The 13,187-nt window shown below is 39.2% G+C and overlaps 1 protein-coding gene across 37 annotated transcripts in view; it reads left to right on the plus strand.

Moving 5' to 3' along the window:
• Nrxn1 (neurexin 1) overlaps positions 1 to 13,187 on the plus strand; it is a 1,067,728-nt gene that overhangs the window by 1,033,614 nt on the left and 20,927 nt on the right. For 28 of the 37 annotated variants that reach the window (XM_037198226.1, XM_037198233.1, XM_028893236.2 and 25 more), the window contains one exon: positions 4,333 to 4,420. In XM_037198226.1, coding sequence (XP_037054121.1) covers positions 4,333 to 4,420 — 88 coding nt within the window. The remainder of the gene's footprint in view (positions 1 to 4,332; positions 4,421 to 13,187) is intronic. The other 9 variants (XM_037198228.1, XM_028893306.2, XM_028893338.2 and 6 more) reach the window with 1 other exon arrangement.

Below are 13,187 nucleotides of genomic sequence, written 5' to 3' on the forward strand. Positions count from 1 at the left end.
TTCCCCAAGCAGAGAGATGATTTATGGCCACTTTTTTGTAATTGCCTTGGGCATCAATTGGGAAAAACATTAAAGAAATTGGAAAGCTGACTATTCTCAGGGAAGTGTAAGCTTTCCCTAAATATTCATGAATGGCAAGGTTCACATATTCAAATTGGGTAAATGAATATACAAATGATAGGTTGTTGTTGTTTTAGCAAGTACTTAACTATGACACTGATAACAGTAACTCTTCCATCTGCATTTTAGGTTATATATGTATATATAACTTTTTGTCATATACAGGAGAATAGACTACTGTAGTTTAGAAAGATCGTTTAAATTAAAGTTTTGAAATAAGTGAAGTATCTGGATTTCACACTTGGAATTTGCCCTTTTCCTTACAAAGCATGTTTGCTGTTCTGGTTGATGTTTCTTGTGTGTGTCTTGACTGACAGGGTTGTGTTCCACACAACCACATATCATGAAAATGACATCTAGAAATATTGTTGTTCTTAGAAGGGACATAAAATTTGTTCATTCACTCTCCATATATCTTCTTAACCACAAAGGCACTTGAGCTGTGCTTTTTTATTATTATCATTGGAAAATAGCATATATATACTGCAAATGATGGGGCGGGGGGAGACTACTTGTCCTGTTAAAAAGAGAGTATCGTTACAATTTATAAACCATCAAAAAGTCTTCCCTGGTATCCTTAACTATTAGATAAATTGGGCTAATGGCTCCTGACTACATTTTCCCCAAGTCCTGTATGTAGGTGTTCACATGCAGAACATGATAGATTAAATTTTGACCCTTTATTTCTCACATTCTTTCCATGTTGCTTTGTTTACAGGTATGGAGACCTAGTTTTTTTGTTTGTTTGTTTGTTTGTTTGTTTTGTTTTTGTTTTATGTGTGTGTGTGTGTGTGTGTGCATGTGTGTGTGTGTGTGTGTGTGTGTGTGTGTGTGTGTGTGTGTGTGTGTGTTTTGGGGTTTTTTTGTGGACTTTTGAAATAAGAATAGATGCTTGCCGTGCTCAGGCACAGACATATCTCTACTAGGGAACATCATCGTAGTTCCTTGACCTGTGAGTGGTTAAACGTAGTTAGAGACACTCACTTAAATGGAATGCTACTGCTACCTGAGGCTAATGCTTTTGCTTGATAGCGATTCTGTCTCTTACAGTGGCTTGACTCTCTGAAAAAAGGTTATAAACATCAAGCAAAAGTCTACTAAGAACAGAATTGATTAATGTGACGTATTTGAGATTTCTAATACCACACTCTCAGCAGTAAGTCACAGAGAGGCAGCTCAAAGCACAGTGAATTAAATTTCAATCACACAGCTTTGGCTAGAGAATTGTTTGGTGAAATCCACCTCCTGAGTGAAATTTGAGGGTATTTTTTTTCCTCCTTCCATGAGCTGCTTCCTAATTTTTCATACCATGTAGTTTTCAGTCAAGGCATCCATTAATTTAAAAATTCCATTCATAAAAGGATTGTTTGATTTCAGTTTTTAATAAATGTATACATAACAATCAAGAATATACATGTATTATAGCAGGAAAGTACATTGAGACCTAAAAATCTATTTTTATAAAAGAGGTATATTTGTCTGGTGGTTCATTTTACTTTAACAGAGCTATACAAGATACTATTATATGGCTTTTGTATTATACATATAGTGTTTTATAAAAAGTGATACTGAGACTATTACAACATTTTCTCCTTAAAAATATGAATAATCAGGGCAGTCATGAAAGTCAAGGCTCACAACCAAAAAAATAAATAAATAAAATAAGTGGAATTATCCCTAAAGAAAATAGATTGAAGTAGATTGGCTTGCATTACCTAAGCAACCGGTGTACATAGAACATTGTCTAATGACTTGTACATATGTAGCCATGAATTCATTTTAATAAGCTATCCTCCTCATTTATACTTGATGTTTGCTCAAGTCACAATTTGAACTGAGACTGTAAAAGATGTAACCTTAAATATTACCTATATTACAAATATTAATATAATTGCTAATGCAAGTCTTCCAGCTGAAAATAATTTGTATGTATAACTTTCACTTTAATATCTGAAACTATACTATTTATAAATATAGTTCAAAGTGATTTAATTAAAACAGTTCTACCTTCATGAAATATTAAAATTAGTGCTGATAGTGTTAGAAATTTTTATTAACAATTACAATGAGATCATATTCCAAGTGCTTTCCATGTATTGACTTGCTCCTTTAAAACAATGTCTATTATACTCATCATTTTTTTTCAGATAAGGAAAATAAAGCATAGTCAATTATTACATTTTAATGGCAGGGTTCCCTAATTTTAGCACCTTTGATTATTCTTGCTGAATGAGTCATAGAGTGTATTTTAGACCATTTCACAGCACCTCAAGTCTCTAATGAATAGATACTCACAGTAATAGCCCTGCACCAATATCCCAGCAGTAACAACCTCATATATCTCCAGATACTACCAGATGTCCCTCCAGATGCAGGAGGAGATGAGGAATCAATACTGGAGTGAGAACTCCTGGCTTAAAATGTGTTCATTTCTTCCTCCCCTTATCAAGAACATTGTAACAGTGACAGTTATGGATTGAATGGATACATTTAAAATTCCTCAAAAAAACAGAAATTTCTCTTGTAACTGTGGTTATTAACTTAATTTAGGTTATATTGAAAGAGTTCCCATTCTGAGTGAAGATAATAACTTCCTGCTAAATATTGGCCCTAGGAAAATAGCCCACTATCTGCTCTGGGATGTATTGGGTTGATTGCCCTGAGGAACCCCTAATTCAATATCATGATACCCTAGCACTCATATGGGTGATATCCTGCAGGATGAATTTGTGCCAAAAGCTTAATGGGTCTTTGGTGAAACTCATGTTAATGAGAGGTAAAGAACTGTTCATAACCACCGGCTGATGCCTTTCTCTGTGAACAACTATGCTTCTAAGAAATCTGGTATTTGAAATTCCTTCTTGAAAATGCACACCAAGGGAATGCATTAATCCAGAAACTCTTTAAGAAAGTAAGAGCAAAACGCAATGAGCCCATGTCCCCAAGCTGCTTAAAGACTTGTGTTGATTTCGAGGTATATTGCAAAGAGCCAACAAGGTAATAGATTCTGCTTTATGAACTAAAGACTCTGGGTTTGAAAGCTCTTTAAGCATTTGTCATTAAAGTCCCTCCCTCCTTGTCTTCAGTTTTCTTAAAATTAGTTTTACATTGTTATCTCTGACAGTATTGTGGCTCTCTAATGACTTTAGCTCATGCTGTGTTATTCCAATTCCTGTTAAATGGCGCCATTGGTTTGATCTCAAGCATCTTCCGAACTGCCCAAATCTCCTGAACATTCTGCAAATTCGACTTGCACCATGGATATGGTCTGTTTTACCTTAGCATCAGCACGATCTGGAGTAACCCTTCACAAATTCCATGCAATAACTCCTCTGAGTTTATTACTGCACGTAAGCGGCACTAAAGAACAACCTTTGATGCTTGCCAGTGTGTTGATTATGTGACTAACTGCTAAGATTTACACACTCTGATTTTTATTACAGTGACAGTTATCTTTTTGGCTGTAAGTGCAGCGAAGCAACTATAATGTCACAGAGGAAATGGTCACCTTTCTCCAGCCCACGCTGCACACACTTTTTATGTACTATGAAACCTTGGCCATGGAAAAGACAATGAGGAAACAGCATCTACTATCTGAACATTGTAAAAATGATATTTGAGTATAAAATTTTGAAAACTGAAAAATATCTTAAATGCTTCATTTTGCATCTAAAAAAATACATATCTAATTTTCTATGTAATCTGTGTTTCCCAATGAGGACAAGCTACATTTCGAAGATTTATTGAACTACCTGTTCACAAATGTAAAAAAGTTACGGCTGTTCTGCTTCAGGAAGCCAAGCACAAGTACTGCATAAAGCCTACTGGTGCATACATTGTAGCTCCCCAGGGCTGTAATCAATCTCAAATTGCCTGTTTCTGCCAGGTTGTCTTAAACATCTGCCTGCTCCTGTATGCAGCGTCTCATTGCAGATGAGTGGCTGGGCATCTACCAGTTATAAACCACCATTTCTATGTCTACATGTTAAATAAGTTGTAATCAAGATCTGTCATACATGGGGATATTTCCACGAGAGTTCTAAAATATGTTCGTGAATGTAAGCTCTGTGTTCTGTGTCTCATGGAAGGAAAATAATGAATTTGGTTTCTTAGCTTGTGATGTAAACACAAACTGTGTTTCACCTGTAACTGAGACAGAGAAGACCTCCTAGTACACTTTAAAGTAACCTACTGACTGTGATTCTTTTGCAGACCACAGATGACATCCTTGTGGCCTCAGCAGAGTGTCCCAGCGATGACGAGGATATTGACCCCTGTGAGCCGAGCTCAGGTGGGTTAGGTTAGTCAATTTTTTTTCTTACTTCCTTGCCCTTACTATATATCTTTGTTGCATGTTCTATTCCTTAGAAGAGATGCCCACGTGGATGTCAAGCACTACTTTTGGCTACCTCATTGTAAAATGGTGCATTATCTGATGGGATCTTAGTTCCACATGGAGGCATATGCTGGTAGTTTGGAAGGTGGAGGCAGGGGATTGAGGATTTTAAAGTCATCCTGGGTTACACAGTGAGGTGACATCCACACTGGACTATAGGACAGTCTGTCTCAAAAATATTAAAAACCAACCAAACAATGACAAACAAAATATTATCCAATGGGCCTTTGCCTTTTTGTTGTATAAATTTTCTCACTTTAAAAAATGTTAAAAATCCAAACCACCAATAATAGATACTTTTGAGAAAACAGTAGAGAGGGGAGTAGCACACGTGAGGTACTTACCCTTCCATTCCAGCAGCTCCCACAATCATTTTTGTATACAGTTTAGAGTGGACTTTCCCTGTGATCATCTTTAGTACAACAGGAAAGCTAAACATTTACAGTAGATTGTGAAAAACCATTTGATCTATGCACTGAAAAGCATTCCCATGATTCAGTCTGCTGGAAAACTCTCCTAAGTGATCTATTTCTGAATTTTGGAAGTTGGATCACTATAGCAATAGCAAGACAGCAGGTACCATAGTTGATGGGTTGAAAAGAGGAAGATTTGAGTCTTGCCATGTCTCCCCAAGTTCAAGCTGCATTTTACTTACAGACAATTGAAGCCTAATTTCACCTTCTTTGTGACGTGTTTGCATCTCGTCTGCTGAGAATGATGTACTTTTGTTTCTAGACAGACCTTATACTACTACTAAGTGGAGACAGTGGACCCTAAAAATGAGTGAATCACAGTCTGTGTTCCCCACCAAATATTCACAATACTAGATGCATGCCCGTTAGTGCTCTTTTGAATTCCTAGTGTGTGTTAACGAAATGACTGCAGGAGATACGATCTGCCCACTCCCCATTAGCTCATAACATTCATAGTTCTTACCTAGAAGCCCAGAAAAATGTCTCAATAAAATAGTTAACTTGTATTCTTGTAAAGAAATATATACTGTTTGAAAGTTAGTCTACTTTTTCTCACTTTCATATATGAAATATTTTGGGATGCATGGGCTGTATCTCTTTTTGAGCACCACTTAGACAGCTGCCACTGCCATCTGCAAGGAAAAAGGAGTAGCTGCCAGTGAAGGAGAGTGGCCTCAGTCCATTCTCATCTGGAGCTGATGCTGGAGGTTGCCTGGGCTGCTTCAGCCCTCCTTCTCCGCAGATTACCTCCCCTAGGATTCTCGGCCCCAGAATAGTCTGTCATATACAACTTCCATCTCCGGTGACCATTTACTAGATTCTCCCTCCTTGATCTCTATCAGTTTCTCAGGTTTGGACTATCAGGCCATTACTGTGGGCCCCAAGGTCAAGGTCCTGCCATTATTTTAACCAATGTTCTCACAGCTCTAAGCTAATTAAAGAGTGTAGGACATCATTATGACTATTAACATTTGTCTTATTTCTGCATCGTCCATTATGGATTATTCCAGTAAGGAACTCTGAATTCTGTGTGTTTGTAAGAGTTTGATTTCTGTTTTCATAATTTTGAAGGCAGGCGTCTTTTTCAGCATTTATTCGTTATTCCAGTGATAATGAGAAGTGTATAGGTGCTGACTAATTGCAGTGCTTGCTGATTTTCCTCTGGCCGAATCCTTTTTCTATGGAGTCTCAGCAATCATCTTCTTTAGACAGAGCCCTTACCTTAAGTGCCCAGTAAATCCAGCGTGAGGACTTTAATTGCACTTGAAATTGTCACTCTGTCTTTCTTCTTAAGGAAAATGCTCTGATTACTCCAGCACTGCTTACGGGTCCTATCAAACACTCCTTAGCAACTACTCCATGGTCTCTGCATTTCTCTGGGTACAGTGGATCTAGGAACAGGATGATGGGGAAGAGAAAAAAAGACAGAGTACTTCCCTATGTGTAATTGAAAAAAAAAAAAAAAAAAAAAAAAAACACCGTACGTGTGTATGTTTCTGATTGTGAATGCCTGAACATGAGTGCGGGTTCCCAGGGCTCACTAGAGGCATCGGGTCCCCCTAGAGCTGCCTTTGTGGGTACTATGTCCTGAACTTGGGTCCTTTGCAAGAGCAGTACCTGTTCTTAACCATGGTGCTGTACTCCAGCTCTTCCTCCTCCTCCTCTTAATTCACCTGACTTTGGCTGTGTTATTAAATGTCCAGAACAGCAAGAAGCACAGCATCTCATCAGTAGCTGTGTCCCAGATGGTCTGGCCTTCCTCTCTTCTTTGTGAATTTATGGCTATCTGAAGAACCTCGGGTATCCACTACTAATTTGCCAATGTATAGCTGTATCCTCAACCATAAGACAGCAGTGTGAAGCAGGAACCTGGAAGAATGCATTTCTCCAGGGAGCACTTACTCATATAAATATGTAAATGTCTGTGCTTTCCTAATACACTGTCTGCTGCCCAAAATACAAGATGCAGAACTACCGATTCTATTCAACAACAATGGTTTTAATGTGTGAGTGTGTGTGTGTGTGTGTGTGTGTGTGTGTGTGTGTGTGTGTGTGTGTGTCTGCATGCCCATAGAGGCCAGAGCAAGACAGCAGTAGGTCCCTGCTCTGTGCTTTGTCATCCTCTGCCTTATTCCATGGAGACAAGGTCTCTCACTTTAGCTGGAGTTTGCAGTGCATGTCGTCTAGGCTGGCTGGTTAAGATCCAGATCCCAGGATCTGCCTGTCTCTGTCCTCTGCAGCACTAGGGATACAGGTATGCAAGGCCATTTTATAATTTAATTAATTCATTCATTAATTTTCTGAAACAGGGTCCTATTATATAACCCTGGCTGATCTGGAACTCGTGTAGAGCAGGTTGTCCTAGAATTCATAGAAATGTGTCTGCCTCTACCTCTGGAGTCCTGGGAGTAAAGGTGTGGATCACCACATGCAGTGGTCAAGGCCTTCTGTCTTTGTTTTTAATGTGGGCACTGGTGATTTGACCCGAGGTCCTCACGCTTGCACAGCTCTCTTACCCAAAGGAGTCATCTCCCCTGCTCCCGTGTGCACGGTCCTGCACAAGCCTGGTTTATTGAACTTCCTCCCTTACGCCTTAGTTTTCTGCTCGTCAATTCCTGTTTGAGCAGACAGGTATTATGAAGCAGGTACTGCCACACCTCTGGGATCACTGGCTACCAGCTGCTCTGGTGACCTTCCCTGTCCTGCTGACTGTAGTGTTTTATCAAGGGCTTCCCTTTTTATATCGCATTTTATAAATGAAATCTTTTCCACATTGACTTTCCCATTCAACTCTCTGATTTCCTTCCCGATTCTTCTTTAATGTTTCATGTAATGTTGCGCCGTTAGCAAAATGATATAATTTGTATAATAGCATCAATTAAAATTTGTTGTTTGTATAATTTTTCTTCTTTCCAGCTATTATTTAAAGAAGATGGTCTATTTTCTTGACCTTGTTTCAATCTGAATAGTGTTAGCCTATGAGGTTGTGCTTCGACAAGCCTTTGTGGATAATTGTACCATTTCCTTATATCTCTTTTCCAGCTGTTTTTTTTTATATTAATATAAGATAATATTGGTAATAATTGTGTTTTCTACCATCAGACTTTAGTTACTGTTAGACATATCTAGGTAAAAATTGTTTCACATATAAGCACCTTAAACTTTGGGAAACCAGGGCTTTAGAATACCTACAGATGGAGGCAGATACTCAGAGATAGACTTGTGTCTGATGTGTATCAGTAATTCCCTAAGCTAGTGAAAACAGCTCTGTGTCAAGAAGTCCACAATTAGCTGTCACACATTTTTTCTGCGTATTTCACTCTGCCTGAATATTTACATATGAAAGTTTTGTAATCACACAGACCACCACCCACTTCTCACATACACACACTTTCAAAGAAAAGATTTTCACTGAATTCGTATCACCTTTGATCTTCGGCAACCTTCCTTCCTAAAGATGTTAAAAAAACAAACACGGCAAGCAATCCAGCCTCTTCCTGAACACTAGCAAATTACACCTTTTATTAAGTGTTAGATAAATTTGAATTGCCCTGTGACTCCACTCAGCACTCTTAATGAAGAGGGAGTTGTGTATTTAGCTATTAATTTCATCATTGTTCAAATATTATGGAGTCATAACATGAATTCCTTCCTGTGCCAGCCCTGGGAGAAAAAAACACATACCTTGATCCTCCACCTCCAAGATGGAGGCTCATTCTATCTTAGAAGCTACCCACCCTATATTTTATGCTTTTTAAATTTTGTTTTCTTCTCATTCTCAAGTCCTTCCTCTTAGACATTAAAATATCATCTGTTTTTTAGAGGCATTTCTAGCATTGAAGTGAATGTATTTAAGATAATTATTGAAATGCCTCCAATAAACTCGAGCACAAATGTCAGCTTTTCTTTTCTTTTCCAATTCATTTCTATAAAAGTAATATCCAAGCTATTTTTTCCCCCTTTACATAATGCTGTTACTTTCTTTGGCTTAAAATTGATGGGCAACTGATGAAACCACTCGGGCCTCCTGATGGGAACAGAGCATGTTGAAACTAGATCAGGGACAACCCCCTGGGTGGGAACACATGGAATTCAATTACAGTTGATTCCAGCCCCAATGTCCTGCGTGGTTAGAATTGGATGATAGCTCCACATTGGTACAGTGAGGGTTTGAGAATACAAAAAGAGGCCAGGCAACGCAGGACAGCTAAGCAAATCCCATCTCTACAGGTAGGAACCTCACTGTCCCAAAATGCCCTTTTTATGATTCATGAACACTGGCAGATGGATGACCTTCAACATGAATTTCCTTTGAAACAAACAAACAGAAAACCACTTGCACCTCCTGTGCTTTTTTTCCAAGCCACGTGCTTTTTGGAATGGATGGATTGTGGGTGGGAAGTATGGTAAAGAGCAACGGCTTGCTCTAATATGTGTTTTCGAGTGCTTCCTGTCATCGCTGCTTTTATTATACTATAGGTATGTAAGTATGCGTATTCCCTGTGTCTCTTTTACAAAATAAGCTTTTGTAGACCAGATTTCTCTGACATCACTCATTTTTGGATTTGCTTAGTAAACTAACAGAATGTCAATGCTGCATTCACCTAAATTCTCAGATGGTGTCCATCCATCTCAGTTTTCTGCCCTCTCTTGAACAGAACACTTTCTCCACACCCTTGGCAAAATCTGGAAAGTGTGATTTCCATGCTGTTGTTTAAGACATTCAGTGAAAATAATGGCCCTTTTTTGGTGTGGAATCTTCCTGGTGAATAGCTCCAATTTATCTTGCCTCACAATAAAAACAAATTTAGCTTCCTCCTTCCTCCAATGTATCTAGAAAATCCTCTTATATTTACAATGGTGAGGATAGTATGTCAAATCTCTTTGTATTTAAGGATGAATAGCTGATTAAGTGGGAGACTTTTCAACTAAGTAATCCATTGTTGCAATGGGGGGGGAAGCCCCTTGAATAATAAAATTAGTCATCATCAATCTCTCCCTCCCTCCCTCCCCTCCCTTCCTCTTTGTCTCTCTCTGTGTCTCTCTCTGTGTATCTCTCTCAGTCTCTGTCTCTCTCACCCCCTCCATGTGTGTGTGTGTGTGGGGGGGTGTCTCTTCTGGTTTGTCTGAGGCAATGGAGGTAGACTGTCTACCCAGCCACTGTAAACACACTTTGTGGATCAGGGCTCAGGTGTATGAGTAATGACAGATAACAAGTATCCTTTGGATTTAATGAAGACAGATCCTATGCTCATCATTGCATTTAGTCCTTATAATTTTTTATTATTTTTTTATGTTTTTTTAATTATATTTTCATTTTAATGAAACCCTAAAGTGTCTTCATAGCTGGGGAGACTTGGAGAGATTGTTACTAAGATAATACTGCACCTCTCACTATTTTACTTGAGAGAAAGTGGACTTTTGGTTTCTTGAAATGCAAGGTTGTTCTTCTAAAATTTAGGAACCTCACAAATACAGAATTAGCTTTTAAGATGTTCATTTAAATAATTTGCTGGAATAAAAATTTAAATTTGATGGCAAAAGGTCCTTCACATGTATTACTATTCATTAGGGAAAATTTGCTACAATTACTATGCAATTTTGAGTGGTTTTCCAGTGTGCTATTTTGAGAAAAGATCAAAGGATTTCTATTGAACTGATCCCATTAACCATTAGAAATAAAAATATGGATATTGCACAAGCTGCATCTTTTCATTAAATAAATACTCTCAATCATTTAAAGGAATATATCATTTAGTAGACCATATTTTTGAGACTGATTAGAAGATAATTTTGTTCTTCATTTAAATTTGGGTTATTTATATGTAATTATTCAAAAGTGAGTCTAATTATCCAATAATAGCCAACACATTGCTGTTAAAATGAAGGATTTTGAGCTACAGCCAGAAAAATAGCATAATAAATCTTCCATTTTCGGTCACATAGAGCATCTCCTGAGTACCCGGACTAGGTTGGCTGGAGGTCCAGTCATCATGCAGGATGGGTGGCTGAAGTTGGCCACTAATGAATGTGCTATCAGCGTGCAGTGTTCTGGCTTGGGGCTATTTTTTTGTTTGGTTGATTTTTTCTTGTTATTGATGTTGGGTGTTTTTTTTTGTTTGTTTGTTTTGTTTTGTTTTGTTTTTTTGCCATATATAAATTTAATTCTCCAGAATATTTGGATAAAAGCTAATAGAATATAATCATAAAAGAAGAAAGGCACATATTTCATTCTTAATCTCCTTCCCCTTCCCCTTTCTTTCCTTCCTCCTGCATTCCCTGCTCCCTCCCACCCTCCCTTCCTTTCCTGGGCTGGAGACCAAACTGCTAACCACCTCTTATGCTTGGCAACTGGTCTACCTCTGGGCTACAACCCTACCCCTTCTCCTTCTTACTTTTCTAAACCGGTACTTTGGAATGAAAATTTACATCGAAGGAAGTTAAACCGCAAGGAAAATTTATTCTAAATTGCTGTCATTAGAAAGCGGGGTTAGAAATCAACCTAAGTTTATGGGGGCAGGGGGTGGCGCAGAAGGAGGCAGAGTTTTTAAGAGAAAGGATGGGAAAAAAGGGTGATTGTTTTGGGCCAATGGCTTCAGCCAGAGGAAGTGTCTCCACAGCTAGCTTAGAGTGAGGCTGGCTCCTCCCTTCCCAGAAGAGAACTAGAGACTGAGGGCGTTGCCTCCCTTGATGTTTACATTACAAAGGAATGGTTCCCAGTTCTTCCATTTAAATAGATTGGGGTCTTAAAACTGGAGAGAGGCTTAAAAATATTTACACATCAAACAACCAGAATAAGAATTTGAATTACAAGTGTTCTATGGAATGAAGTATTAGAAAGCCACAGGGCAGGAGAAAGCGGGTCTGTTGATGAGACAACGTAAAGTTAAATCGCTCGGGTTTGCCTTCACCCAAAATTAAGTCAGTACCAATGTTACCTAAAATTTTCAAGTCCAGCCGGGGTAGGCATGTTACCAGAGAAATTAGGACCCCTTCTCAGGTTTTCAGCTAGAAGAGCCACACAGAGGAGAAAGCTCAGGGATAATTTTATTAGAGTTATAAGAAAAGCCAGGTCAGGCAGGGTTCCTAGCAGAGGGACCTAGAGACAAGGAAAAAGCAAGCGTATTTTAGTTAGACAAGGGTTTGGTGAGCAGGCAGCCATAAGGAAAGGGGAGCTTGGGGTGTTCGTGGGGAGCTTTAGAGAAGGAGAAAGCCCCAAATACCAAAAGTACCATGCAAAACGTGAGTAAGCTCTGCCAACTTCCGACAGGGACAGAAAAGAAGAAAAGGGGGGTTGCAGGGGCGGGGTCACGCTTCCAGAAAACCGGGCAGGCTTAAACCAGCCATGCAGTGGCAGCTCCAGACAACTGAACAGAGGACAGGAGTGGAATTCCGCGCAGGGAGCGGAAATCTGCCGTCCTGGGAGTGGGTGGTTCCTTGGCCGGGTATTGACCTGCCCAACTGGATGAATTCTTAAGGGGGGAGATAGCAACATGTTTTCCACCCAGAAGCAGATTCCGTTCTTTAGGCTAGGAAATGATGACTAACACTTGAAGACCAGGGGTGGGGATGAAGGGACAAAACTCAAAAGGGACTTTGGGGCCGGGCGGTGGTGGCGCACGCCTTTAATCCCAGCACTTGGGAGGCAGAGGCAGGCGGATCTCTGTGAGTTCGAGGCCAGCATGGGCTACCGAGTGAGTTCCAGGAAAGGCGCAAAGCTACACAGAGAAACCCTGTCTCGAAAAACCAAAAAAAAAAAAAAAAAAAAAAAAGGGACTTTGGTTTGTTCCCCTAATCCCAAGCGCGAACCTTTATTCACCTTTCTGTCATGTTTGGGTTTTGTCTTTTAATATAATGGCACAGATGGATTTGGTTTATACTTGATTATGTACCTGAACAGTATTTTTTAATATTTGTGATATGAAATGGGATGTTTTAGTTATGAGGACTAGTTATAATCCATCTGACGTGGGTGAAGGTTGTTCAGTATTTTTAATGCTCAACTTCTCAGTCTGTATGAATGGATGGGATGAATAGGGTTATTGTGATGTTGGTAACACAGAGGAAGGACATGCATTGCCCAGGTGAGTTTCAGGCACATAGGTGGGACTTAATGAGTGACTGTGATGAATACAACAGTGAGAGGAGGGTTGGAAACAGATGGCTTATTCTGCTCCATAGTAAGATTTCTGAATCTG

The sequence above is a fragment of the Peromyscus leucopus genome, chromosome 22 (genome assembly GCF_004664715.2).
Source record: "Peromyscus leucopus breed LL Stock chromosome 22, UCI_PerLeu_2.1, whole genome shotgun sequence".
NCBI classification, from domain to species: domain Eukaryota; kingdom Metazoa; phylum Chordata; class Mammalia; order Rodentia; family Cricetidae; genus Peromyscus; species Peromyscus leucopus.